Below are 26,847 nucleotides of genomic sequence, written 5' to 3'. Positions count from 1 at the left end.
GCGAGTGTGAATTATGCCCGTTGGGGGCTGCTCCTGTCTGTAGCCCCTTGCATTTGCCCAGTATGTACTCTGGCCAGAGGTTGGAGGGAGGAGCCCTTGCGGCCCCTTCTCCTCTGCCTCGCTGGACTCGAACCCTGGACTCCGGAGTCCTAGTATCATTATCATTATCATTATCATTATCGATAAAGCCACACAGTGCTGCAGGCAGTACATACAACCAACTGAAGAATAAAAATAAAACATAGACCTGCCAATGGCGTACATTCTAAGGAAAATAAATTAAGCGCAATGCCGTAAACAAACAAACAAACAAACAAACAAACAATATTAACATCCAACCACTAAAAACAGAAACGCTTCTACCACTAGGAGGCACTGCCTCCTCCCTCCCTGCGTGCGCGCGGCTCCTTTAAATATATCCGCGTTTATACAAACAAAAAAAGTATACAAAATGGCGGCGCTCCCCTCGGAGGAACAAGAGAGGCTTCTGGGAGTTGTAGTCTTTCCGTCGCTTTCTCTCCGCCGCCGCCGCCGCCGCCCCGCCCCTTCCCTCCCTTCGGCACGCGCGCGTTGGAGAGCGAGCGGAAGTTTCGAATTGTCGCGTCACTTCCGCCGCGTGACGCAGCCGCGGGTCAGAGGCGGCTGCAAAATGGCGGCTCCGGAGGAGCGGGAGCTGTCGGCGGAGCAGACCGAGAAGCTGCTTCAGTTCCAGGTGCGGAGAGGGCGAGGGCGAGGGCCCGCGACGTGGGCCGCGGAGGGAGCCGGGCCCCGGCCGCCGGGGGCCTCCGTGGCGCTGGGTGGCCGAGGGGAGCGGGGCCGCCTTGGCCGCTGAGACGGCCCTCTGCGCGCGCCGGGGGAGAGGGGCGCCATTTCGTGGCGTCGGTTGGCCTCGCTCCCGCTCCGAGGCTGCGATGCGGAGGGAGCGCTGGCCTTACTCTCCGTAGAAGCCCCAGACAGCCCTGTCTCTCTGCGGAATCGCTGCCTAGAGCCCTTGAAGGGGAGGGTGGGCTTCAGCGCCCAGAAGCCTCAGCCACGTTGGGATTCCGGGGGATGAAGCCCAAAACCCCCAAACTGTGCCCTTCAAGGGATTTCGGACTTCAGGCTTCAGGGAGCTGGAGTCCAGAGACTCTGAAAGGGCTCAGTTTGGAGGCCACTGAGAGATCTTGCAGCACCTGCGAGACTCACTGGAAGAACGAATGCAAAGATATAGCCCTGTTCGTCTGTAGAATCAGGAGGCAGAGAGACCTTGTGGCACCTTTGAGACTGAGTTCCATCTTGATGTGTGCAAGGGATAGGGAGTTAATGCAGGGTTATCGGATGGTCTTGTGAATTCTTATGTATTTCATTTTGCACTTATTGTAACACGCCTTGATTCCTTCAGGGGAAAGGCAGGATATAAATAATAACTAAAAGAAAGAAATTGGCAGCATGAACTTTTGTAGATTTAAACCTACTTCCTCAGATGCATTTGGTGGAGTGGAGCCAGGTACAAAGAAAGGAAGGAAGGAAGGAAGAAGTTGGCAGCATGAGCTTTCCTAGACTTAAGTCTACCATCCCTGGCTTTCCACTCCACCAAATGCACCTGAGGAAGTAGACTTAAGTCTAGGAAAACTCATGCTGCCAACCTCTTTCTTTCAGTCAGCCTCAAAGGTGCTGCAAGATCTGCCCACTCAGGTTGTGTCCATAATCTATTCAGGGAGAAGTACGAAACATCTGGGAGCTGCTGTGTTAAAAGAGTCACAGTCCTGCATTTTCTCCCGCAGTCTTGTTCTGCTGTGGCTTTCATACCTTTTGTGCATGTGGGTATCATAAAAGTATCCATGCTCTATGGGTTTTGAATGTTATTGTACTGGCAGTAAGTATGTAGAGAGATCTTGTAGCATCTTTGAGAGTGATTGGAAGAAAGAAGTTGCCAGCATGAGCCTTCTTATACTTGGATGCATCTGAGGAAATAAACTTAAGTCAGCACAGTAACATCCAAAATCCACAGAACATGGATACTTTTATGGGGGCAACCCAAATGCACAAAAGACATGAAAGCCACAGCAGAGTAAGATGTGGGAGAAAGGACAGGACTGTGACTCTTTTAACACAGCAGTTCCCAAACTTTGGTCCTCCAGATACTTTAGACTTCAGCCCCCAGAAGTCTTAGCTAGTCAGGAATTATGGGAACTGAAGTCCAAAACAGCTGGAGGGCCAACATTTGGAAACCACTGGTCTAACATAGGTGCCATACAGACAGGCCAAAATAATGCTGCTTCAGGTCACTTTGGAGGTATGCTGTTTAAATGATGCATGTGTCCTAAGAGTCCGAAAGCCATGCCAAAGCAATGCTCCAGTCCTAAGGAATGGAGTGTGGCTTTGGTGAAGCTTCCGGACTCTTAGGACACATGCATCATTTAAACAGCATACCTCCAAAGTGACCTGAAGCAGCATTATTTTGGCCTGTCCGTATGGGGCCATAGTCACTTTTCTTCTCCTATATGATTTTTTAAAAAACACCTTTGCCTGATGAAGAAGCTTGTGGAGTTTCCAAAGCTTATATGGTGCATTTTGTACATTTGGGTTGTCCCTGTAAAGGTATCCCTGTTTTGTGGAGTTGAAGTGTTATTGTACTTTGCTCTATGGCCAACACAGCTATTCCTGGATACTGAGCGATCGGGTTTTGTGGGCTGGGAGAGCCAACATTGCATAGTGGTTTGAATGTTGGACTATGACTCTGGAGACTAGGGCTTGATTCAGCCATGTAGCCCTCCTTGGGCAAGTCACACTCTCTCAATCTCAGGAGGAGACAATAGCAAACTTTCCCTGAACAAATGCCAAGAAAGACCCATGATAAGGTCACCTTAGGGGTTACCAGAAGTCAGAACGACATGAAGGCACACAGTGACAACAAAAGTTTGTTGGGGGAATATTGTTATTTTTGTTGCATCTTACCATGAAATCCACCAATAGTAGCAGCTATTACATGTTATGATTGGTAAGGAGGTAAACAGGAAATGAGTCAAGCACATTGTATGGGGGAGGAATATCCTAGTCTATTCCAGGTTGGTTAATATGTGGGTGCTTGACGAAAGGGTTGGTCATCTGTGCTGTATGAAGTGGAGAATCCAAATGCTGTAAGTTCATAGGCAGCTAAATTTTATGTATAATTAGTTGGAAATAAGTCCAGTGTATTCAATGTGACTATGGCCTGTTACAGACTGCCAAAATAAAGCTGCTTCGGGTCTCTTTGGAGGTATGCTATTTAAATGATGCATGGGTCCTAAGAGTCCGGAGGTCGCACCAAAGCCACACTCCATTCCTAAGCACTGGAGTGCTGCTTTGGTGCAGCTTCCAGATTCTTAGGATTCATGCATCATTTAAACAACATACCTCCAAAGAGACCTGAAGCAGCATTATTTTGGCAGTCTGTAACAGGCCTATGAGTAGGAATAAAACTGTACTTCTGTGCCTTGCATCTATGGTACTGAGCAGTTTCTTGAAATTAATGTAACTTTTGAAAAGGAAAGTAAAAAGTTCAGAAGGAAGCTCCCCATTCGCTAATTCCAAAGCAGGTTTAAAGTAGCAAGCACTGTTTGATCTCAATCCTATGGGTTAATCCCAAGTACAGTAGATCCACTAAAACAGATGTGAAATTATTAATCAATACATAGGCAAGCCTCATTAATTTACTGGGTCTGTTCTGGTTGGGAGTAACAACAGATTCAAGTCTTTGACAGCAACTGGCAGAGTGGCTGGCAATTGTGAGTGCTTATCTTTGTTAAAAAATAGCTTGCTTCTGTTTTAGATTTTTCTGAAAGTGGAAAGCAGCCCATTGATGCTCTACCCCTATTAAATCAAATTTCTTTTATTATTCAGGCAGCAATGTTGCTCCAGGCACTACAGCTCATGGCTGACTTGCATGCATTTTTCATAACAGTGTTGAAAGGTTTGCCATTTTAATCCCTGTTAGATAATGGACAAGGCTTCCTCCTATAACCATTCCATTATTTCCTGAGCTTAGCACCATAATTTTTCAATTTGACTGTATTGGCAAATAACAGCATAGCTTTTGCATTTGTAGTTTAGTTGCAGCATTAGTTCTTTTGCTGCTGGCTATGCTTTGAAGGCAGACCATGGATAACACTGATATGTTAAGAATAGAGGAGAGAACAATATTAGTTCCAAGCCCCAAGATCAAATGGTGGTTGCTTCCCCCCAGCAATCCTGGGAGTGGCTCTTGGTGCAATCTAACCACCCTTAGTACCCAGGTAATTTGAACATTCCTCCCACATTCCATTGTAAAACATTATTTGACATGTCAGCTGGATGTTTTCCTCTTTATCCTCGCATATCAATGGCATATATATGTCTGTATCTGGCTTCCACTCCACCAGATGCATCTGAGGAAGTAGACTGAAGTCTATGAAAGTTCATGCTGCCAATTTCTTTCTTTCAGTTAGTCTCAAAGGAGCTACAAGATCTCTGCGTACTGATTCTACAGACTAACACTGCTATATCTTTGAATTTCATCCACCCTTGTTTTGCTTATTATTTAGCTTGATGACAGGTTCCAGATCAAACTCTTTACAAGCTTGCTCATAATCTTGGCCTAGAGTGAGAGTATTGTGTTAATATAGATTTTCAAATGAACTGGCCTTCTAGTCCTTCTTTTAGAAACAACTAGAAAGTGACTTGGGAATGCTTATGCATTACTTTTTTGTGTGTTTAAAATCATATATGTCTGTTCAGGCGTTGATTTAATTATATATAACACACCCTTTATAATTGTAGTTGTATACCTAATAGGTAGAATATTCCAAATACACAGAATTTCATATTCAGTATTCATCTTTGAATGATCAGTATGCTTAGATACTACACTTGTCTCTAATTTTTTCCTGAGGTTTAGAGTGCTATGAACGACACTCAGCCTAACAAGTGCCAGACTTATTTGAAAAACTTGATCAAATACAGGCAATTAACTGGAGACTATTCAAAATAGAAATCTGGAAAGAATGCTAATGCCCCTGATTTGGTCTTATTAACTGAGGGGTAAAGCAGATGACCAGGAAGGAGTGGCCTTTGGCTGCAATTGAACTGGGACCACTGGGACTGCATGGCCCACTCCTAAAGCGGGCAACCACCTGTGGTCATAAACTGCGCACCACAGGAGCTGGATTAAAATGACTCCTTTTTGATCTGGTCCTTTGGGCTGTATTGTAGCATCAGAGCAGCTTCCAGCCCCTTTTGGAGCATGTGTTGTATGAATGCCATGTCCCCAAAGTGGCTGCAAGCTGCTTCATTTAGCACATGTGTCTCAGGCCTGAGTTTCAATACTTATTCCCATTCTACTGGTAACTGGGAATAGAAGGCCTTTTAACTTTACAGATGGTGCTCTCACAGTATTTCATATCTCTGTATAACTTAAAACAGAACCTTATGTCTAGTATCCAAAATACATCTGGACATACACTTAATTACCTTCTGTAAAAACATGAAAAAGGGTTAACTATCAGATGCCTGCAGTGAAAATTAATGTAATAGCATTTGGCTGTGAATGTTACCCTGTGCTCAAAATATGTATTTGTTGTTAACTGCCTTTGAGTCAGTCCCAACTCATGGCGACCCTGTCAAAACACTACAACATGCTGGCTCATTATTATGACACCACTCATGTGCACTAACACTTAGTTGAAAGATTACTCTTCTCTTGCTATCTGTCCTCACATATGTCCTAATCAGTTAATCAATGTCTTATTTCATTCTGTTCTAAATAACTTGTGTTAGACTAAGACTCTGGGAGACCAGAGGCTGGATTCATACTGAGCCATGGAAAACCACTGGGAGACCTTGAGCAAATCGTACAGTCTCTGCCTCAGAGGAAGGCAGTGACAGACCCTCCACTGAATAAATCATGCCAAGGAAACCCTACGATAGGGGTGCCATAAATCAGAGTTGACTTGAAGGCACATTGCAACAGTGTTGTCTAGAAAATGAGAACATGCAGACTGCTTGAAGCACTCAGAAATTAGAAAAGGAAGTTTCAAAGCCAAAAGCAGTTTGAAAGATTGTCATGGGAAAGTGTATCTTAAGTGTTCTATGTTATAAATGGATGGACTGAAAGCAGCCTATTCCTAAACTGTAACAACAGCAATGTATCTCTCTGTGTGTATTATTTGAAAGGGATTGGCCTTTACGCTGGGCAAAGAAGAATAAATTGAGCAACATGAAGAACTGTGTTGCTGTTGTCAGTTATGATATTTGTGGCAACCTTTCTCAACCTGCTGCCCTTGAACTATGTCAAACTACATATCCTCAGCCAGCATACCCATATGTTGTGAGAAGTATTGCAACAGATCTAGAGGGTGCCAGATTGAGGAAGGATTGAATAGGCACCATATTTCTCTCATTTGTAGTGGTTTACCAAGTAGAATTGCTTGGTTTCATCTTATCTAAGGGGCTGCTTTAGATTTTAAAATGTAAAGCGGGTCAGCCCTGCAGCAGAGAGTACTGAGTTCTTTTTAAATGGACTTGGAAGCATTTTTGCCTTTTTGTGGCAAACGATGTATACCCCTTAAGCAATGAAAAGCTTTCTACCTTGGTGAATTAACATTTGTAACGTGTGGAGAAGGATTCCACTTTTTCTAAGAGATTGAAATGCCAGTTGATGTAATCTTAAATTTTAGCATCAGATGTGCAGTTCTTTGAGGAGTGCTACTACGTGATATGTGGCAGCAGCCTTATGTTGACAGTCTTTGATCATTATACTTGAATGAGAAAAAATTCTCTAAAACTTGGCAGAGGTTTTTGTTTTGCTAGAAGTCATGTTCTTTTCACCTTGGAAATATAATTCTCTGGAATTTGACAGTGGTTAGGGAATTAACTGCAGAGCTAGTCACAGGGTCTGTGGAAATGACTTCTACAACCTATCAGGAAAAAAATCTACATGATTTTAAACTCACAACAATGTTTAATGTCTCTAGTTTTCCTTAACAACCATAGGGTGAGCAGGTTTGGGACCTACAGAGGATTGTGTGATTTAACTCCCCCCCCCCCCAGCTGTGTTCCATATGAAAATTGTCTAATCCTTAGGATAATGATAGAGGGAGAAGCTAACATCCCCCTTCATACCTTTAACTTCACCTCTAGTTTAGCTCTCAGCATTTACCTCTATACCTGAAAGCTGGATCTGAAGTTACACATTCTGTGGTCTTTAACTGGTGTTTGTTTAAATTTCAACTTTTAGCCTGGTTTAGATCTTTCTCTCTCTTATTTGGATTTCCTGCATCACAGGGGGTTGGACTGGATGGCCCTTGCGGTCTCTTCCAACTCTATTATTCTATGATTCCCTCTCAAAGATACTGTGTCTGGACATATTGGTTCCAAAGTACCGCCCTGAGAAGGGGTATACAGTACTTTTCATGAACTTTTGAGTTTGTTATTAGACATGCAGATTGATATTTGAAAGTGTGTATGTGTCATATTGCAATAGACTAACATAGCTAACCACCTGAAAATGAGCTTTGTGATGTCCAGTGTACACTTGGAATTGTGCCGAGTAGTCTGTTTTTATTGTCCATTTCCTGTGATTAATAATTTCTCAGGTCACTGAAAAGTACAGGTTTGCATGATGGTTCTCCATTTTTAAACCAGCAAAAACATGAAAATTTTAATGCATTGATGAAAACTACAGGAAGATACTTAGCAATGCTGATATTTGTCCAGAAATAAGCACCAGTTGCCATGCAGATTTTAACAGATGTAACATCTAAATCTGGTAATTTCAAGCAAAACCTTATCGTTAGAAGCTTTTGAACAATAGTGAAACTCAAGCTTTTGAATAATTTTCAAATTCAGACGTTCTTCACCACAAGGCAAAGTTTTGCCTTTCTCCTACAAAATAGATACATACACAATTAGAAATATAATGTGATGACAGTCTACCCAACATTCTACAAGGTTATATTAAAATGTAGGCTAAGATAGAGCCGAGGGATTAATATCTGTTTACATGCTCATAGGTGTGTATAAGTATCAAGATACTTCAGTAGTATGTCAAACTATATTTGATTATTCACAAATTATTTGCTGACTTCTCCGCTCCTGCCTTATGCCATTTTTAATACGGACTGCAAGGCTCGTGGGACTGAGACTGTGAACAAAGCTTGTTTGTCCCTATTAAAAATGGTGTAGGGCAGCAGTGGAGATGGTGGCATTCCCTGCTAGCTGGCCGTTTCTGTCTTGCAAAGGAACTCCACCTCCTTGAAGGTATCTGCAGTGGGTCGAATCCATAGGGGGCAGGACTTCTTTTCCACGCCATCCAGAGACAGCTGAAGGCCCAGGGGAGGAAGGGGGAAGAAGAGGAACTGGTGCAGGCCTTCTTCTTCCCCCCCTCCCCCCATGGCATTCCTGGCCTTCAGTTGCCTCCGGAGAGACAGCTGGAGGCCAGGGAGGGTCGGGAAGGAGGAGGCGCGCACCTCTTTTTCCTCCTCCGTTGCGTGCCGGGGGAAATTGCATCATGTGCCAGTTCTGGTATGCATGCCATACTTTTGCCGTCGTGATCATAGATGCCATCATGATCATTTTTGTTTGTGTTCCATTTGGTTGGGGGGGGTAGAGTTATTCACAGTTTTCCCACTTTCACAGGGGGTCCTGTGTTCCTTATTCCAGTGAGTGTGGAGGGCTGACTGTATTTATTGTAAAACTAAAATGAAAAAGCTTCATATTTCAAGCAGTGAAAATAACCTTTTCCAGTCCTTGGCTAATAGCTGATGAGGTGCTAGTAACATTCCATGGTTGCCTTAGGACAGGTCTTAATGTGTTTATGGACGATGTCCTTTAGATCATGGGTGGAAGGGTATGGAATATGGTAGAATCCCCAGAATCGAATTTTTCCATCAGATGGTAATCTGCTTTCATTGGCCATCTTTAGGTGGATATTTTAGCAGAAGATATTCATAACTAGAGTCAGTATTCTGGACTGTCATCATGGGCAATATATGTGGTAAATGTCCCTGTGCTGCTGCACAGTTCTATGGTTGCTACACTGGTATGAACAGTATTAGCTAATATTACATCTGTACTAAATGTGTCAATCATGATTCCAAATTCTGCAAAGTTACCAGGTTTGGCATTCAAATGGCAATCCTGTAGATCTAAAAAATTGGTGTTAGAATCATAGAATCATGTAGTTGGAAGAGACTACAGGGGCCATCCAACTCTCAATCAAAGCATACCCGACAGATGGCCACCCAGCCTCTGTTTAAAGACCGCCAAGGAGGGAGACTCCAGTACACTCCGAGGAAGAGTGTTCCACTGACAAATAGCCCTTACTGTCAGGAAGTTCCTCCTAATGTTGACCTGGAATCTCTTTTCTTGCAGTTTGCATCCATTGTTCCGTGTTCTAGTCTCTGGAGCAGCAGTAAACAAGCTTGCTCTTACAAGGCCTTCCCTATTACAATACATTTACTGGGGGGAGTGTACAATTCTTATTAAATACATACACAGGTTGAGTTTGCTTTAACCAAAATGCTTGGGACCAGAAGTGTTTTGTATTTAGGATTTTTTTGGATTTTGGAATATTTGCATAAAGAAATATTATTATTATTAACCTTTATTTATGAAGCGCTGTAAATTTGCACAGCGCTGTACATGCAATCTTTTTAGTTAGACGGTTTCCTGCCCTCGGGCTTACAATCTAAATATATTGCATAAATATTTACATAAAGAAATATCTTGAAGATGGAATCCTAGTCTAAGCATGAAATTCATTTATGCTTCACATCCACTTTATAAATATAGTCTGGTGGTAATTTTATTAAGAATAATTTTAATAATTTTGTGTGTGAAACAAATATTTTATACACTGAATAATCAGAAGGCAAAGCTGTTACTATCTCAACTACCCATGTGGACAGTTTTGTCATGGATAAGGGAGACTCAATCTGTAGTGTAAAGTGTAACAGCTGGGAAGCAGATGTCTTCTGGTGAGTCTCTGGATGATACAAAGTAGTTCAGCAAGGCTTTCTTACTCCTAATATTTTAATATTGATAATAACTGTTTGACCTAACAATGCTGTTGAAATGAAAAGGGAGGAAAAAAATAAGCAAAAGTTGCTTTCTTAAGTGAAAAGATATTGAGGTTTACATACTCAGACCAAATCCATTATGTTTAGAATTACCCAGTTCTGAATGTATGTACATCTTTTGTATCTGGCTCTGCATATTGGATGTTTTCTAGTGAAAAAGAAAACAAAGTAGATCCTGCCGGACTGAAGTTTGCTCACCCATGCCATCATGTGTCCACCCCCCTGCAACATCTGAGACTTGCTTGATACTGGCTTCTGATGCCATTTATTTTCTCAAATAAAATGGTTACAGTCTTTTTATAAATATTTTCTAAATCGAGAAAATGTATTCTAAATAGAAATTCTAAATAGAGAAAATCTAAATAGAGAAAATTTCTGAAGATGTCACAGATACTGCCACAGATACTGGCAAAACGTCAGGAATAAACTTTTCTAGGACACAGCCACATAGCCCAAAAAACCCACCTAAAGCTATGGATGCTGACTGTGAAAGCCTTTGACTTCACAGAGAAAATCATGTTAGACATTTTTACTTGATATTGGAATAAGTTTTGATGCATGCAAGAGGAGTACAAATGAGTATTTGCATCTCATCAATTTGTAGTGAATAGAAAAAGGTAACAATCAAAAGTCTAGAAATATGAAAAAACAATAAGGTACATACTCTTGTTCAGGCACATGATCCAGAAAAGCAACTGCATTTGTTGGATTTTTAGGGACTAAATAACCTACATTCTGTGTTGGGGTATATTACTAAAACAAACATTATTACTATTAAGGAAAGATGAACTGGGATTCCATTGTTGACTGTAAAATATTAATAATAAATAATAAATAAAAGTTTTATTTCTATCCCGCCTTTCCAGGGATCAAGGCGGCATACAATAATGGGATATATCATCCCAATAACAAATAAAATACAATAACAGATAAAATACAATAAAAACAGTTACAATATCAGCTTATAAACAACAATACACAATAGCATTTACAAGCATCCAAGCTGGCAATGGGGGAGGGGAACATAATAGGGCTATTGAGGGTAAGCCTGTTTGAACAAATACGTTTTCAGCCCTTTTTTAAATTGGGCTAGGGAGGGGGTCGAGCGGAGCTCATCGGGGATCAAGTTCCAGAGCTTAGGGGCCGCTATTGAGAAGGCCCTTTGCGTGGTGACAGCTCGTCTCGCATCTGGAACTTTTAAAAGATGTTTATCCCCAGATCTGAGAGTGTGGGGCGGATTATATGGAGAGAGGCGGTCCTCTAAGTACCCTGGGCCCAAGCCATTTAGGGCTTTATAGGTAACAACCAACGCCTTGTATTGTGCCCGGAAGCGAATAGGCAGCCAATGGAGATCTTCAAGTACCGGTGTTATGTGGCTAGCCCTGGAAGATCCAGTGACCAGCCTTGCTGCCATGTTCTGAACCAACTGAAGCTTCCGGGTATGGTACAAGGGTTGCCCCATGTAGAGCGCGTTGCAGAAATCCAAACGAGAGGTTACCAGAGCATGTACTACAGTTTCAAGGTCCCCCCGGCCCAGGTAGGGTCGCAGCTGGCGTATCAACCGAAGCTATTGTAAGAACTTATCTTTTTCAAGTCCTAATTGTAGGATTCATTGGCCTGATGACCAAAGCACTTTACCTGGCATGTCCAACGGAATTTAATCTTGAGCAAAGGTGAAGCCAGGAATACCAGTTTAACTGGCTGAGGGGAATGATAGAGCTTGAGGGTGTCCAGTGAATTATTTCTGTATGCCTCTGTGTATTCTGTCACAGCATGATAGCATTATGAATTCTGGCACTATATCCATTGGGGGGGAGGGGCTAATATTATAGCCTGAAGTGTGGTGGCTTAAAAGCAGGCTGCAGAGAGAAACCTAGAAATTAATTACAATTTGAACAGATAATGCTGAAAAATTTAAGTTCAAAATAAAGTGTTAATGAAAACAAAAATGACAGCTATTTTAAGCATGGTCAATGATGCAAAAAGGATTTTTATTTATAAATGGGAATAGAGATTATTGAAGTGAATTCAGTGAATTTAGCTATAGGTAGAGAGTCTCAAAACTCAGGGCCTCACACAACTGTTATCTAGGAAAGCCTCAGACAACTGTCTTGTAGTGTTATACAAATTTGCGTGTCTCATTTGAAAGAGAAAATAGTTGTTTTCTGTCTTGATATGTTTTTCCTTGCATGCTTATTTGTGCCTTCAGGCTCTTGCTTACACTGTTGTCAAGTTTGCTCTTTTTGTTCATATTGTGTATTTAATCTTTTGTGTCTTGATCTGCCCAGGGTAGAATCAGGTTCTCCTCTGGTCTGTGCTACATCTGTTGCTGTTCTACTTGGTTGTGTCCCGTTGTGCCTGCTCAGTCCCCAAACATTCTAAATTAGGAACCAATAGCATGCGGCATTGTTTCTGAACTAGCAGCTTGCATTTATGGATTATGCCTTCCCTAGAAGCATCTGTATCAGCTAGTCCTCCTCACTATGATCAGGCACTTTAAAACCAAGGAACACTTTCCCGGAACTGAAAAAGGAACTGATGCTTTTACATAAATTTGGGATGATATTGCTGTTTAAAGTGCTCTTGCTTCAGAGTGGTGCCCTCCAAGTTAGTTCCAGTGGTTCAAAAGGAGATGCATGCTGGTGGCTGCAGAAAACAGGGATGTTAAAAAAAAATCAGTGACAAATGAAAACACACCACCAGAAAAAGAGAGGGGCACATTGTCATGACTTCATATAGAATCATAGAGTCGGAAGAGACCTCATGGGCCATCCAGTCCAACCTCCTACCATGCAGGTACACAGAATCAAAAAACTCCCGACAATGGCTATCCAGCCTTTGTTTAAAAACCTCCAGAGAAAGAGACTCCACCACTCTCTAAGGGAATGTGTTCCACTGTCAAACAACTCTTACAGTCAGGAAAGTCTTCCTAATGTTGAGGTGGAATCTTATATGGGAGAGGAGGAAAAAGCAGAAGCTAGTTATACTCTCATTCAAAGAAAGAATTGCGTTGAAGCACTTCAAAAATTAGAGCACTTAGTCTAGTCTTGTTCTAGGAAAACTAAGCATGTTTTGCATGCTAACATGGTTGAATGCAAAGGTTTAACAGCTTTTATGAATTTTTGCATGGGTCAAGATGAAAACCAAGGAAAGTAGTATGAATCTCTGCCATATATTCCTGAGACATTTCAAACTGTTCATGTTTCAAGGCACCTTATAAATTCCCTTGTTGTGGCTTGATTTGTGAAGAGGCACGTCTTAGATAAAGAGAGTAGATTAACATTGGTTCAAGTAGTGCCCAATGCATTATTTTGACTTACCTTCCCACATTACCTTTTGCCTTAGGATTTGACTGGCATAGAGTCCATGGACCAGTGTCGTCACACACTGGAACAGCATAACTGGAACATCGAGGTACAGTATAACTTAAGTGTGCTTTCTTAGTGGCCTGATTAAAATTGTCATACATATCTAGAATCGGACTTTGTTCTATGGAATACATTGGGATGAATCCTTCTTATTAACTGTAATCAGGGCCATGTGTAGTCTGCTAAAATATAGGATTCCAGTTCTACAGAAATATAATCCAAATTCTGCAGCCTCTATGGACAATTCATATTAGCATTTTGTTCTGTTTTGCACAGTTTGTTGTTTGCATAATTTTGATAATCACAAGGAAAGCTAAGTTTCTGAGCATAATATCACAGGGGCATTGTCTTCAGCCAATGGGGCCTTGTGCTTCCTCCTCTCCTGCCCCCCCTCCGTCCTTCTGCCTGCATATAGGATGGCGGAGACAGCCAAATACGAGGAGGTGGGGGAGAGTTTATACTTTTTGCCTCTGGGCTTCTATGCACTAAGCTATCCTTTTGTGTTTTACTGTAGCAAATCTTATTCAGTCATACCTTTGGTTTCAGGCTTGTCTTCTGAAATCCTCTCAACCATATTTTCTCAGTTACAAAAGAGAGAAACATAGTTTCTGTATTGCATCTGAAGAAGTGTGTTTATATCCACAAAAGCTCATATGAAAATAAAAACCAATTAGCTTTAAAGGCATTGCCACAATTTTTATTCTTTTTCTTTTTCCTCCTGCTCCCTCCTTCCCTCCTTTTTGTGGTTTTAAATGAAAGCTAAAATTTTCAGAAAGTAGAATTGTGTGCTGTCTGTATTTCTTTAAATGTAACGATCGTGCTAATCCCTTGAATATTTTAAAAGTCTTTGAATGCAGAAGTCACCAACTGTTGTGATTTCCCATTTTTTTTTTTTTTAGTTCAGAGTAAAACAAATCTGCCTGTTTTAGGAGGAAGCTGTGTATAGTCCACTGATGCCTCTTGACACTTCTATAGGAGCTGTGGTGTCTCATGCTTGTCAGTCCCTTGTTGCTGTGGTGCAGCTCTTAAAAATGATGAAAAAGGAAAGTCATACACAAGTAGGAACCAAAAAGGATTTTAAAAATACATTCTCATGATTTGGAGAAGGAATATTGCCTATATTTAGTACACCTGGCTGAAGTGATGCAATACAAAGCTTTTCAAGATTTCTAAAGTTTCTAAAACATTTCCAAAGTGGATGTTCGTGCTGCATAAGTTATTTTTCTTGGAGCTGAATGAGTACACTAGATTTTTCAAGTGTTAGTATTATATTTGATTGAATTGCATTCGTCCTACAAATGCATTTTCAAAATAGTTTGGAGTACATAGTGACAAATTATGTCCCGTTATTTAGTATGTTCATTGGGGCATACCTTTTAATAGGCAAGCATAATTGAGATTTCCTGTTGCTTGTGTCACTTATCTTCTCAAATCCAAATTGCATCGTCTCAGAAATTTTTAACTATCCTACATTGCCTAAATTTGACTGCTTCTGGACATATATATATCCTAGCTGCAATTACATTTGATGAGGCACATTCCTATTATCATTCAATCTTTATGAACAATACTTTCTAGGCTGCTAATCAGCAGCATGCCTATGTCCTTTAGATGGCCCAAATTAATTCTTCATTCTGAAACTTTAAAATAGTCCTGCTTTTTGTGCAACAGGTGCACAGACTTGTATTTATGGCCCTCTCTCTGTAGGCAGCTGTCCAGGACCGATTGAACGAACAAGAGGGTGTCCCAAGTGTTTTCAATCCACCACCTTCTCGACCGCTACAAGTCAACACTGCTGACCACAGGATCTACAGCTATGTTGTTTCGAGGCCTCAACCAAGGGCAGGTTATTTTATCATTAGATTAAATAAGAAAGGAGATTTTCAAAACAAAATAAATATAGGGAAAAAATTTCCTGAAGTTTTCTGAGTCTTGCAGATTTCAACTTGACTGAAATGTATGTTGTACTGAAAGTTAATCTTATGTAAATGTCCACAACTAGTGGGATTCATTTCAACATGCTATTGTAAAAATAGAACAGTTCTGACAGTTTTGGATCTATATATTGCAGCAGAACAATCTTTGCATTACATTTCATAAGAGTGGATATACCTGGATATTTTTACCTAGTTTAGCTCCCTAGATTGGGTTACAACCTCTGATCAACCAATAGGGTTGGCTGGTTTAAATCAAAGTACTTTAAAAAGACACTCCTGTTTTTTAAATTTTATTATTCATATTTTTTAAAAAGTCTGGCTGTTATTACTATTTTCCAAACCTCTTACTGGAACACCAATGACTGTTTAAATTTCAACATTTCAACAATTTATTGGCAGTTGTTAATTGTTAGACCAATTTCCAGTGTCAGTTGCTTCTTTTGAGTCACTTTATTTTGTACTGCAAGAAATATCATTCAGAATAAATCCTTAAATTAACATAAGTTCAAACGAAACAACTTGCTTTAAAAGAGCAGCTTTTGAGAAGAATTCCTATTTCAGCTAGTGGCCATAACATCTGAACTGCATTTTGCTACTTGATTTTCTGATTTAGTCCTGTATTGGTGTAGTCCTATACTCATTTAAGAACCTATACTCATTTAAGAACACTTAATGCTTAACATAATCCTAATGCTTAACATTAACTTATTATTATATTCATCTATCTCTGAGGGTACTTTGTATTAAGATTCAGTAGGAATAATAAGGAGAAAAAAATTGATGTTTCATTGAAAGATGTAAATCATATCAGAACCTAATAACTTTGGATTGTTAATGGTAAAAGCATGAAAACATAGTTGATCAAGCTTTATAATACATAAAATAATGTTTCATAGTATTCATATAATAAGTATGATTCAACTTTTTCATTAAAAAATAATGGGGGGGGGGTTGGTTTAGGCCAAAAAACCTGGGGTTGTTTTTCCCCCAATCCTGTCAACCAGTAAACTACTGTTTTATGTAGGAGGGGAAAACATGTGAAGTAACCACGAGTTAATTAGTACTTCTCAATTGCATGTAATCTTCGAAAGTACACTCAATCCTTTTTTTGGAAAGAGATGGCAATGAGATGACAAGACTAGAAGCTGGTGTTTTGATAACGATTTTAATATGACCCAAGCTGAAAAGTAGTTCCCAGACACATGCGGAAATGTTTCACTATTAATCATGCTGTTCAGTAAAAGACATTTAACTTGATACTTAAACAGAATAAAATGAAGTCATAACTCTCTCACTCTGTCATTTCAGGGCTTGTTAGGTTGGGGTTACTATTTGATCATGCTTCCATTCCGATTTACATATTACACGTTACTTGATATATTTAGGTAAGTCCATACTAAGTTCATCATTGTATATCTTGGATATACTCCTTTATTCTGAGGTTTGCTGTAATTCATTATCTTAAATGTCTAACATTGCAAATCAGAGTTGGGCAGGAGGTAGATGCTGTGTCACTGGTAGATGAGTAGCCTATTCTTTATGGTTTGCCCCAGTGCTCATTGGAACCTTGCAAAGAAACTGTGCCAGGTGAGCCGATCTAGAAAGACAGCCTTCTTCCATTTTTAAGCAGAACTGTGTAGTAGGGATGCATTTACATGTATAATACATGTAATATGTATTTAGAATGCATATTGAAAGCACATTAATGAGGCCATGGGGATCCTAGTTTAAAATGGGGTGTAGTGTTTATGACTGAAGTCATCCCTCTCATGTTTTCAAGTTGCTGTACATTTGAAACATTGATATTCAAATCTTGTATGCTTCCTAGGTTTGCTTTGCGTTTCATACGTCCTGATCCTCGTAGTAGGGTCACTGATCCTGTGGGTGACATTGTTTCATTTATTCATATGTTTGAAGAAAAATATGGAAGAATACATCCTGTCTTCTACCAGGGAACATACAGCCAGGTTAGTACAAGATAAATCAAATATAATATGTAGGATTCTTCTGTTGATGTTACCTATCTTGAAGGGGATTCATGCAGAAGCCAACATGAGAGCCAGCATCATGTAGTGTTTTGAGTGTTGGACAGGGACTCTTGGAAACCAGGGTTCAAATCTCCAGCCATGGAAACCTTGAGCAAATCACATTCTCTCAGCCACAGGCAATGGCAAACCTCTTCAATAAATCTTACCGAGGAAACCATAGGATAGGATCACAGTAAGTCAGAATCTACTTGAAAGTACATAGTAACAACATTGATATCTACAAAATGGAGATGATTTTGCACACTCGGGAATTATGCAAGGAAGTCCCAAAGCCAAGAGCAATTAGAAGGGGCTTCATGGTGAAGATTATCTTAAGTACTGCATGTTATAAATGAATGGGCTAGATTGCCTTAGGATCACTAGGAAGTCATAAATTACTTGAGATCCACATTAAATATTTAATTCCAAGTTCTATTACTGTTGCCTATTTTAAACAGCAAGAAATGGAAGTGCTTAGCCAATCATTTCACTACAGCTTCCAATTCTGTGATTCCATGATTCTAGGCACAGTCCTAGGGGAGCATCTGGTAACAGAGAAATTGGCTGTTTGTTGTCATGAGACATGTGACTGAAGACTGTATTCAAGTTTAGACACAGTATCAGTTGTGAATCGCACTGCTAAGCAAGAAAAAAACAATCTGCACTCTCCTTTTTCAAATGGGGAAATTTGCTGTGCACTATGATGTGGCAGTAAATTTGGTCCAGCCTTTCCACATATATGGAAGGAAAGTGAGCTCTTGATAAACTGGCACTATTTTTAACTCTGGCAAACTCAAATGATCTGGATTTGGTCTCGTTCAAGCATCTTTTATTTTCTTTCTCCAAAGGCACTAAATGATGCAAAAAGGGAGCTGCGCTTCCTCCTAGTTTATCTTCATGGTGATGACCATCAAGACACGGATCAATTCTGTCGGTGGGTTTGTTAAATTTTTCAGAATAAATTGTGATCTGCTTGGATATTGAGTATTTCTTCAAGTATATTCTCTTATCCTGTCCCTACAGCAACACACTTTGTGCACCTGAAGTTATTGCTCTCATAAACACCAGGATGCTCTTCTGGGCTTGTTCCACAAACAAACCAGAAGGATACAGAGGTAAGTGTCTTGATAGTGGCTCGATAGTGGCTCTTCCTTGAAAAACAACAGCACCCATGCTTGAATCCTAGGTATATTTATTCAGAAGAAGGGTTGCTTGTTCATTGGGGCTTACTCCAAAATAAGTTTTGGAGTAATGGTCTCCAAAAGAGATAGTTTTCTTGCTAGGTCTGTTAATGATCCATTGTCATCCTTTTCAGCTCAGCTCCTCTGGGGAAATCCCCATTTCTGTCCCAGCATTGATGGAAATAATGTGTGGTTTCCACAAGGTGCAGGACCGTCTCTGTCTTGGTCCCCAAGACTCTAGAATTCCCCACCCCCTTCTTGATGACATTCCAGTGCTTGATAAATGATGCCATTTTGTGAAAAACCTTTGGATTATGACTGAGCTCCTTCCTTCTTCTGATACTGTGGTCTGTTGCATTTAAGTGATTCAACGAGCTGTCATTCCAGGTGGAAATACTAACCACTATTCTTTGGGTAAAATGTGTGAGATAGAGTATTTTAATAAGCAGATGACAGATACAAGGCAATAGCTGTATGCCATTTTCAAGAAGTAGTTCAAAACTAAACTTAAGTTCATGACCTTGCTCCCTCTCAAATTATATTTTGTTGGAGCCAACAGTTTTTATCCATATGGCAGGCATTTTGACTGCCCTTCTTCAACTCAGAAGATCCACTTACCCTCATTAGTTTTTTTCTGAATTACATTTTTTACCTGCCTATTTTACCCTATTTTAATGACTGTGCATGTATTTTTGTGTGCTTTTATTGACTGTATTGTTCGATTTTATCTGTTGTAATCCTGCCTCGATCTGCAGGGAGAGGCGGGAAATATAAATTTTATTATTATTATTAATGGCTGGTTTTATTTTAATTATTTTCTTTTATTAGGTACATTGTCTTGAGAAAGTTCCAGCTTTAAAAATAGTGTAAAGTAATTGTTAAAATATTTTTAATGTGTTTGTCTCAGTGTCTCAGGCTCTGCGTGAGAACACCTACCCATTCCTGGCAATGATCATGCTGAAAGATCGCAGAATGACTGTGGTTGGAAGGTTAGAAGGACTCATTCAACCAGATGACCTCATTAACCAACTGACATTCATCATGGATGCCAACCAGACATACTTGGTGTCAGAGCGCCTGGAAAGGTACTAGGCTGAAATTAAGGGTGCCATCTGTTTCAGCCTCACTCTTTTCAGCTTCCCATTTCTTAATGTGTATCTGATGGGTCAACCTAAATCAAACATAGTCTTTAATGGCATATATCATCACTTGCATCTAATGTGGGAAGACTATCAAGTCTTATGGCTATGCTAAGCCCCATTCAAGTATATTGGCATACAATAGATCTCATAAATTAAAAAAAATACCTTGTCAAACCTCAGCTTTATTGCTTGGCTGACATTCATGTATGTTATACCAAATTGTGTTGCTATAACAGAAGTTGCACTTGAAAGAAGAATCAAAGAACTGGGAGAGATTGCATGCATGCATTCTACAAAAATGAGTTAATGAGGAATAGGGAGAGTGTGCACTAGTTTATAAACTCTAGCATCATATTGCTTTGTCACTCATAAGAAATTGACTACTGAAGCTGCAGCAGGAAGGGAAGACATCATTCACAGTGCACTTTTAGGGATACTGTCCACTGCCGAACAGCTCTTACTGTCAACAAGTTCCTCCTAATGTTGAGGTGAAATCTCTTTTACTGTAGTTTGCAGCCACAGAACACGGAACAATGGATGCAAACTACAGGAAAAGAGATTCCACCTCAACATTAGGAGGAACTTCTTAACAGTAAGAGCTGTTTGACAGTGGAACACACTCCCTTGGAGTGTAGTGGAGTCTTCTTCCTTGGAAGTCTTTAAACAGAGGCTGGATGGCCATCTGTGGGGGATTCTTTGATTGTGATTTTCTGCATGTCAGGGGTTTGGACTGGATGATTCTATGATACTAGCCATTGAGCTTTTTAGATTCTTCCTTAGTTTCCCAAGTACCATTAAAGTATGATTGGATGGTAGTAGAGCCACATTGAAGAAGGGGTCCAAGTGGAACGTCTTGATTACCTTCCTTGCTGTTGCTGCCTATTTGTCATCAGAGGCAGGACATGGGCAACTGCGAGGAGAAACAGCTACTGCTTTTCACTTACCTACCTTCTGAGGGAAAGGAGAACCAAGCAACTATCAGTGGTACCTGGTCCTTCTTATCAGTATCAGTATTTGCTCATTCTCTCTCTCTAGCCTAGAGCTGAGTACAGTGTGCTGGGGTCCAGCCCTCATAAGAGAGATTTCTGGTGGTCCTCTGCCCAGTGGCCGTAGTGCTCTGCAGCTGGGATTGATAACAATACTTTCTTTGTTATATTCATACTCATGTGGTCCAGCTGTAGTAGTTAAGACCCAAATGTCAAAGGAGGTAGTGAATGATGACTTAGAATTTTTATAACAATGGCCATGTTCTATGTTACCATGTAGCTCTTTTCAGTCACATACAGAAAGCTTTTGTAGGTTTTGCCTAAATGTATATATGTGCATAGTACTAGCAATAGCAAGTTCATTTCTATACCGCTTACTGATGTACTAAGTGGTTTACAAAGTGTAAGTTATTTGCCCCCAACAAGTTGGATACTCATTTTAGTGACCTATGGAAGGATGCCAGAGTGAGTTAACCTGGAGCCCTTGGCTGGTACTGAATTCACAACCTTGTGGTTTGTGAGTGAGTGGCTGCAGTATAGGCATTAAACCACTCTGCCTCCAGGGTTCCAGCTAGGCATTTTGAAAGTGGTGCAGGGCTGCCATTTCTAGCGTCTGCATTGCTATTTCTAACTGATTTACTCACATTTTAGAGAATAATATAAATAGTTTCTTTTGTTTTTCAACAAAAAACTTATCTTAACTAAATGATCTTAACTAAGCTTTCACATAATTGAGGAAATTGTGCTTTTTCTCATAACTCTACCATTAATTCTGCAAACTGAAGCTAACTGAAGGTTTTACTCAATCCCTCCTATTAAGCTTAACATGGATGTGAAGGGACTCATTTATATTCCTGCTCAGTGCTGCCAGTGCCAGTCCCTTCCTCAGAGTTTGTCCCAGCCCTAACCTCCACATCTATGGGGCTACTCAAATGTGAGGTCAGAGTGGCTCCTTCACCCATCCCTTTACTGTAAGCATCATTTGGTTGCCTTCTGGGATCTCTGTCCATGCCTCACGGACACCCAGCTGAAGCCACAGGCATATTTGCACAGGGATAGTTGTCTATTGTACTTCACAAGAAGCGCCCTTTATTGGTATCTTTCACCCCTTGAGCTAAAATATTAATTTCTCTATATATGTCCAGTTCTAGGTGGAATAAGTGAATGGAATTGTATTTGAGCAAGAATACAGGGCAGTGTTTGGGGGGAAAGTGAAAAGTGTTCTTTAGAGAAAAAAAATTAATCATTTATATCTTCCTTTCTCCCAAAATGCCAAATTCACGGCTCTCAATGCTCAGTTGTATGAAAGCATTTCTTTATAGTTTCCTAAAAAAGAGAGTTGGCATTAAGTAGGAGGCACAAGTTAGACCAGTGCTGCTGTGCTTTAAATTGCAGCTGTATGTATACAAATGACTAACCATCATCCAAAAGCACACTCTCCCCATTCCTGAAATTTCTGTTCTAGAATGTACAGGCATTTTCTTTGCACATCTTATCAGTAAATGTACTGATAAATTTCCCATTCTCGTTCAGAGAAGAGAGAAACCAAACTCAGGTGCTGAGACAGCAGCAGGATGAGGCATATTTGGCTTCCTTACGGGCAGATCAGGAGAAGGAGCGCAAGAAAAAAGAAGAACGAGAGAAGAAGAGGAGAAAGGAGGAAGAGGTACAGCAACAGAAGCTGGCAGAGGAAAGACGAAAACGGGTGAGAAGCAAGTGTGTCTGTAACAATAAATCACAATACTTTCTTGTGGTTTTTATAATAGGTACCTAAGTTTAGGAGCATGTGTAGTGCTAATTTTTTTGTATACTGTCTCCCTGTCTGTCACTCCATACCACTGCAAATGAAGGAACAGGGATTTGGGAAGTGGGGTTGATTGCCAATTATTAGGTTATGTATGGCCATTTCTAGATGATTTACATACATTTTAGAGTACAACATAAAATATTTTCTCAGATTTTAAGACAGCAAACATGATTGTAACTCAGTACAGCATTCACTAAGTCTGGGAGATTTTGCAGAAAACATATAAACATTCTAAAGGGTACTTAGGTATGTTGGGCAGGAGACTCTTCTTTAGTAAGGTGGGGACTCCATTCTCATAGCAGGGACAAGTGGTGGTGGTGGTTGTGGGCAGAGCCAAAATCAAAAGTGGGTGAAGACACCTCTTCACACACATCCCTTTCCCTTCACACCCTATTATCTCCCTGCACCTCTCCATGCTTAGAAGGCCTCATTTGTTTTATTCCTTATTCTTGTGTGTGGATTGTCCACTTCCACAGGAGCTGCCACTCCTGGAAATCTGCTTCCCCTGTGGCATGTTGTTACACCTGATTTTCTCCAGGGGTAACCTCAAGCCATATTTAAAGGGCCACAGTTTCCCTACTCATGAATTAAACATCTTTATAAGTGATTACTTTTTCATGAACATAGTCCTGTAGAAGGGAAATTCCTTGGAAACATCTTGTATTTGTTAATAAAATAAGACATTCCTTTTGGTATTCATTCTTTCAAGTTTTTGGTTGTCTTTACTGTTCTTGCTTCTTACTCGTTTTTCACTTCTGTCTTGGCTCATTGGAAGCTGAGTTTAAGATGTAGAAGAAAATTTTAATAATTGAAGATTTTAATAATGAATACTCACTAGTTCATCACTGAGACAGTTAAGAATCCCAAAGAAAAGAGATTTCAATTTTTTAAAAAACAGGATGTTACACAGATCTTAGACGCTCTGTTTCTGTATCTGACATCATTCACAACACTTAAGTGACCGCTTTTTTAGTCATTTGATACAAGCCTTTGATACTAAAAATACTATACCATTTCACACATTTAGCATCCAAGCCCCTTCATTCTGATAATTAAACTCTCATACTAGCAGCAGACCATATACAAAAGCATATTTTTATAAACACCTGTTAACACTTGATAGTGTTTCTCTTTCCATAAATGTGGTTATTTATTACAAGTATCACAGCTACTTGCAATAGAAAGCAACAGTGTTTTGTTGCCAAATCCACATATTAGTTCCCATTCTTATGTTAGTTGCAATCAGGTGATAGTAGTTCATGGTAAGCTTACTTGTATGGATTGCTGTTATGTTGATATGGTAGCTACAGTTATGTTTGGATTTTCCATGTTCTTGGAGCTTGTTCATATTTTCATTTTATCACTGCAGACTTTGCAGGAAGAGAAGGAACGAAGATCTGAATGCCTTCCACCAGAGCCACATCCTGATGACCCAGAGAGCGTCAAGATCATCTTCAAGATGCCCAATGACTCTAGAGTCGAGAGGCGATTCCATTTCACGCAGTCTTTAACAGTAAGGATAGAGCAAGGACTCATGCGTTTTAGCTGCACTTGTCACTAGAGGACAAATATTTGAATGATTAAACTGCCTCACCAGCAGTCCAGTATAACTAGATAAGAGAGGGGCAGTGGTGTGGAAGTGGTGGAGCTGAGATGAAGACAGAAGCAAAGCAAAATATTCTTACTATTTTATAGCTCTCTTTTCTGTATGATTTTTACACTGGGAAGAACTCGGTAGTCAGTTAAGCTGAAAAGACACTCCTTCTTCTTGCTTTGCTTCATAATTTATAAACCTCTCCCACATAGAAACTCAGAACTTTCCACAGCACTGTGCAGGCCCTTGTGAATGAATGGTATAGATCCCATTGGGTCCCTTTAGCTCAGAACACCACCCAGTTGTTGAGCTATTCAGAGAGCTCTAAGGGAAAGGAGGAATTGGCAAATATAATCACAAAAACCAAAAACTCACAGCAGAACTCCAAGCCCATTTTAACCACTAGAGTTACTTTCATGGGAACTCTGGATCCAAACCAGTGTCACCTGGTAAAGAAAAAAGGGGTGCTTGTTGATCAAACATAGGAAATGGATGAGTTGTAATCTTGTTTTTTGATCCTTACAAAGTAGGTAGCTTAGTGGATAGTCTTCTAGTTAACACTCAAGTGTTATTAACCTGTTTTTTGGCCACTGTGGCAAGACATTTAGAATAGAAATCTTTTGGTAAATAATTGTTTCCTACTTTTCCAGGTGATCCATGACTTCCTATTCTCTTTGAAAGAGAGCCCAGAGAAGTTCCAGATTGAGGCCAATTTCCCTCGCCGTGTTCTGCCCTGCCTTCCTACAGAGGAGTGGCCCAATCCACCCACGCTGCAAGAAGCTGGACTCAGCCACACGGAAGTTCTTTTTGTGCAGGACCTCACGGACGATTGATGTTTTTTCCCACCCCGAAATACAGAGATGGAAAGAGATTCCTATTATAATACAATATTTTTTTTAAAGACTGCTGCATACAAATGAGGGATCAGAGACCATGTGGCCTGGGCCTGCCACATTATGTGTCTGCACTGGCAGGAGAAAGTGCACACGCGCACACACGCAACCCTTTTTACATTCGGAGGGTAATGGGAGAGGGCACAGTTGCCCTCCCAAGAGATGGTCAGAAATGGCAGCTCTCGATAAATATTGCTTTTATTGAAAATAATATACTCTGACATTTTGACAATAGAAAATCTGATGTTTTGCTGCTTGTGACATCCAGAAGACCTTACCTGTGGGCCAGGTTGACATCTTCTGCCCTGGCTGAGGAGGGATGGGGCAGAGAGTTGTTTCTTCCAGCTTCTCACTCTGTATAAATCTCTTTAAAATTTCTTTTGCTTTGTAATGACCAAAGGAGAATGGGATAATAATGGTGTTTTCTTTTTTTAAACAAGGAGCTGGTTGACATTCTTAACAAGGGTTCTTCTTCTCCAGGGTTGTTAGCCTGCGTAGTGTAATAAACTCTGCCTCTAGTGTGCCTGTGCTAACACCTCGACTGTAAGTGTTTTACTGCCTACATGGATGGCATCTGGGCCAGATGTAGCTAGAAGGGACAGTCTGCCCCAGCTGATGCTGAGACAGCTGAAGGGGCTCTTAGGCCACATTATCACATCAGTCCTTTTTAATACCTCAAATAGTCGTGCAAGTTTGCCTTGGCACACTCCAGTGAAGGCTTGGACTATGTTAGGATGTGGTATTTTCACCCTGACCATGCTGAGGTATCTGCAGAAGTGATTGGAAGGAAAGAGCTAAGCTAACTTAAATGAGAGTGGTAGAAATTTTTGCAGAGCAAGTTCAGTATGGAGTCATTTTGTCAGTGTTACTGGGTATGTTGCCTGCCTACCTGCCTAAAAGATACTGAGTCTAAATGATGAACTAAACATTACTGAAGGGCAATTAACAGGCTACATAAGGCTCTTTACAGAGCAAACAGCTCCCTCATTGGGCTGAATCTAGTGACGTCTGTGAAGGAAACCAGGATCCACCAGGGGCTTCCCACTTAAGGATGGTTCCTGGGGGGCAAGATTGTTTGCTTCTGTAGCCAACTCCCTTGGGAAGGGACATTGGGATCTGCAGTGTGGATTGGAAAAAACTCTTTGTCCTATCAACCCAACCTATTATCCTAAGAATAGGGATGTTGAGAGTATGTACCCCCTTACTTGGATATTTATGAGTTTTTCCTCTTTCATTTCCCAGCTAAAAAGAAAACAGCTCAGTTGTGTAATTTTCTTAGGCTTATCAAAATTAAGAACACAAACTTAATTTGTACATAAAAATCATTTGTGTGGCTCCTTGAGATAAAGGAGCATATATCCGCTTGCTACTAAGTATGTTGGAAATAATTTTGGTTCCTGCAAATCAGCATTTGGAATCTGAGCTCCAGTCAAAAAATACAGTATTATTTCTATCTTTCACACTTAGCTTTCTTTCTTTTTTTGTTTACCTTGGACAGGAGCACAAAAACATAAGAAGGGTGGGTTGTTTACCTGTCTTATTTCTTTTTGAATTATGAATCCAGACTATGATGGATAAGCTGCTGTCTTCCTGTGGGATGTGTTACAGACTCAAAGTAGACTTTGCTTTTTCTCTGCATGCATATTTGTAGTGAGATCTGGAATCCTGTCGATGTGGGCATGCAAATACAGTTCTTGTGTTCCGATTCATTAAATCATCTGATAGTTGTCCCAGTGCAGTCTCCTAGCTACTGCCAGATGAAATGATCAGTTTCTCACCTGTGGGTTCTATGTCCCACATGACAGCATCATCTTTGAAGTCTGTCATTAAAAAAAAAAT

The 26,847-nt window shown here is 40.4% G+C and overlaps 1 protein-coding gene across 1 annotated transcript; it reads left to right on the top strand.

Moving 5' to 3' along the window:
* The first annotated feature begins 612 nt into the window (after nt 1-612).
* On the top strand, nt 613-26,466 carry FAF2 (Fas associated factor family member 2). Its single transcript, XM_089527411.1, has 11 exons — nt 613-712; nt 13,419-13,487; nt 15,149-15,283; nt 16,687-16,763; nt 17,207-17,345; nt 18,254-18,339; nt 18,429-18,520; nt 19,494-19,671; nt 22,248-22,419; nt 23,891-24,034; nt 24,766-26,466. Exons 1-11 carry the CDS (start codon nt 650-652, stop codon nt 24,946-24,948), a joined length of 1,338 nt encoding a protein of 445 aa, XP_089383537.1. The 5' UTR covers nt 613-649; the 3' UTR covers nt 24,949-26,466.
* The last annotated feature ends 381 nt before the right edge of the window (nt 26,467-26,847 follow it).

Source organism: Sceloporus occidentalis, unplaced genomic scaffold (genome assembly GCF_023333645.1).
Source record: "Sceloporus occidentalis isolate IW3139 unplaced genomic scaffold, rSceOcc1.0.p SCAF_1, whole genome shotgun sequence".
NCBI lineage: Eukaryota > Metazoa > Chordata > Lepidosauria > Squamata > Phrynosomatidae > Sceloporus > Sceloporus occidentalis.
This window is presented reverse-complemented; position numbering and strand designations above follow the sequence as displayed.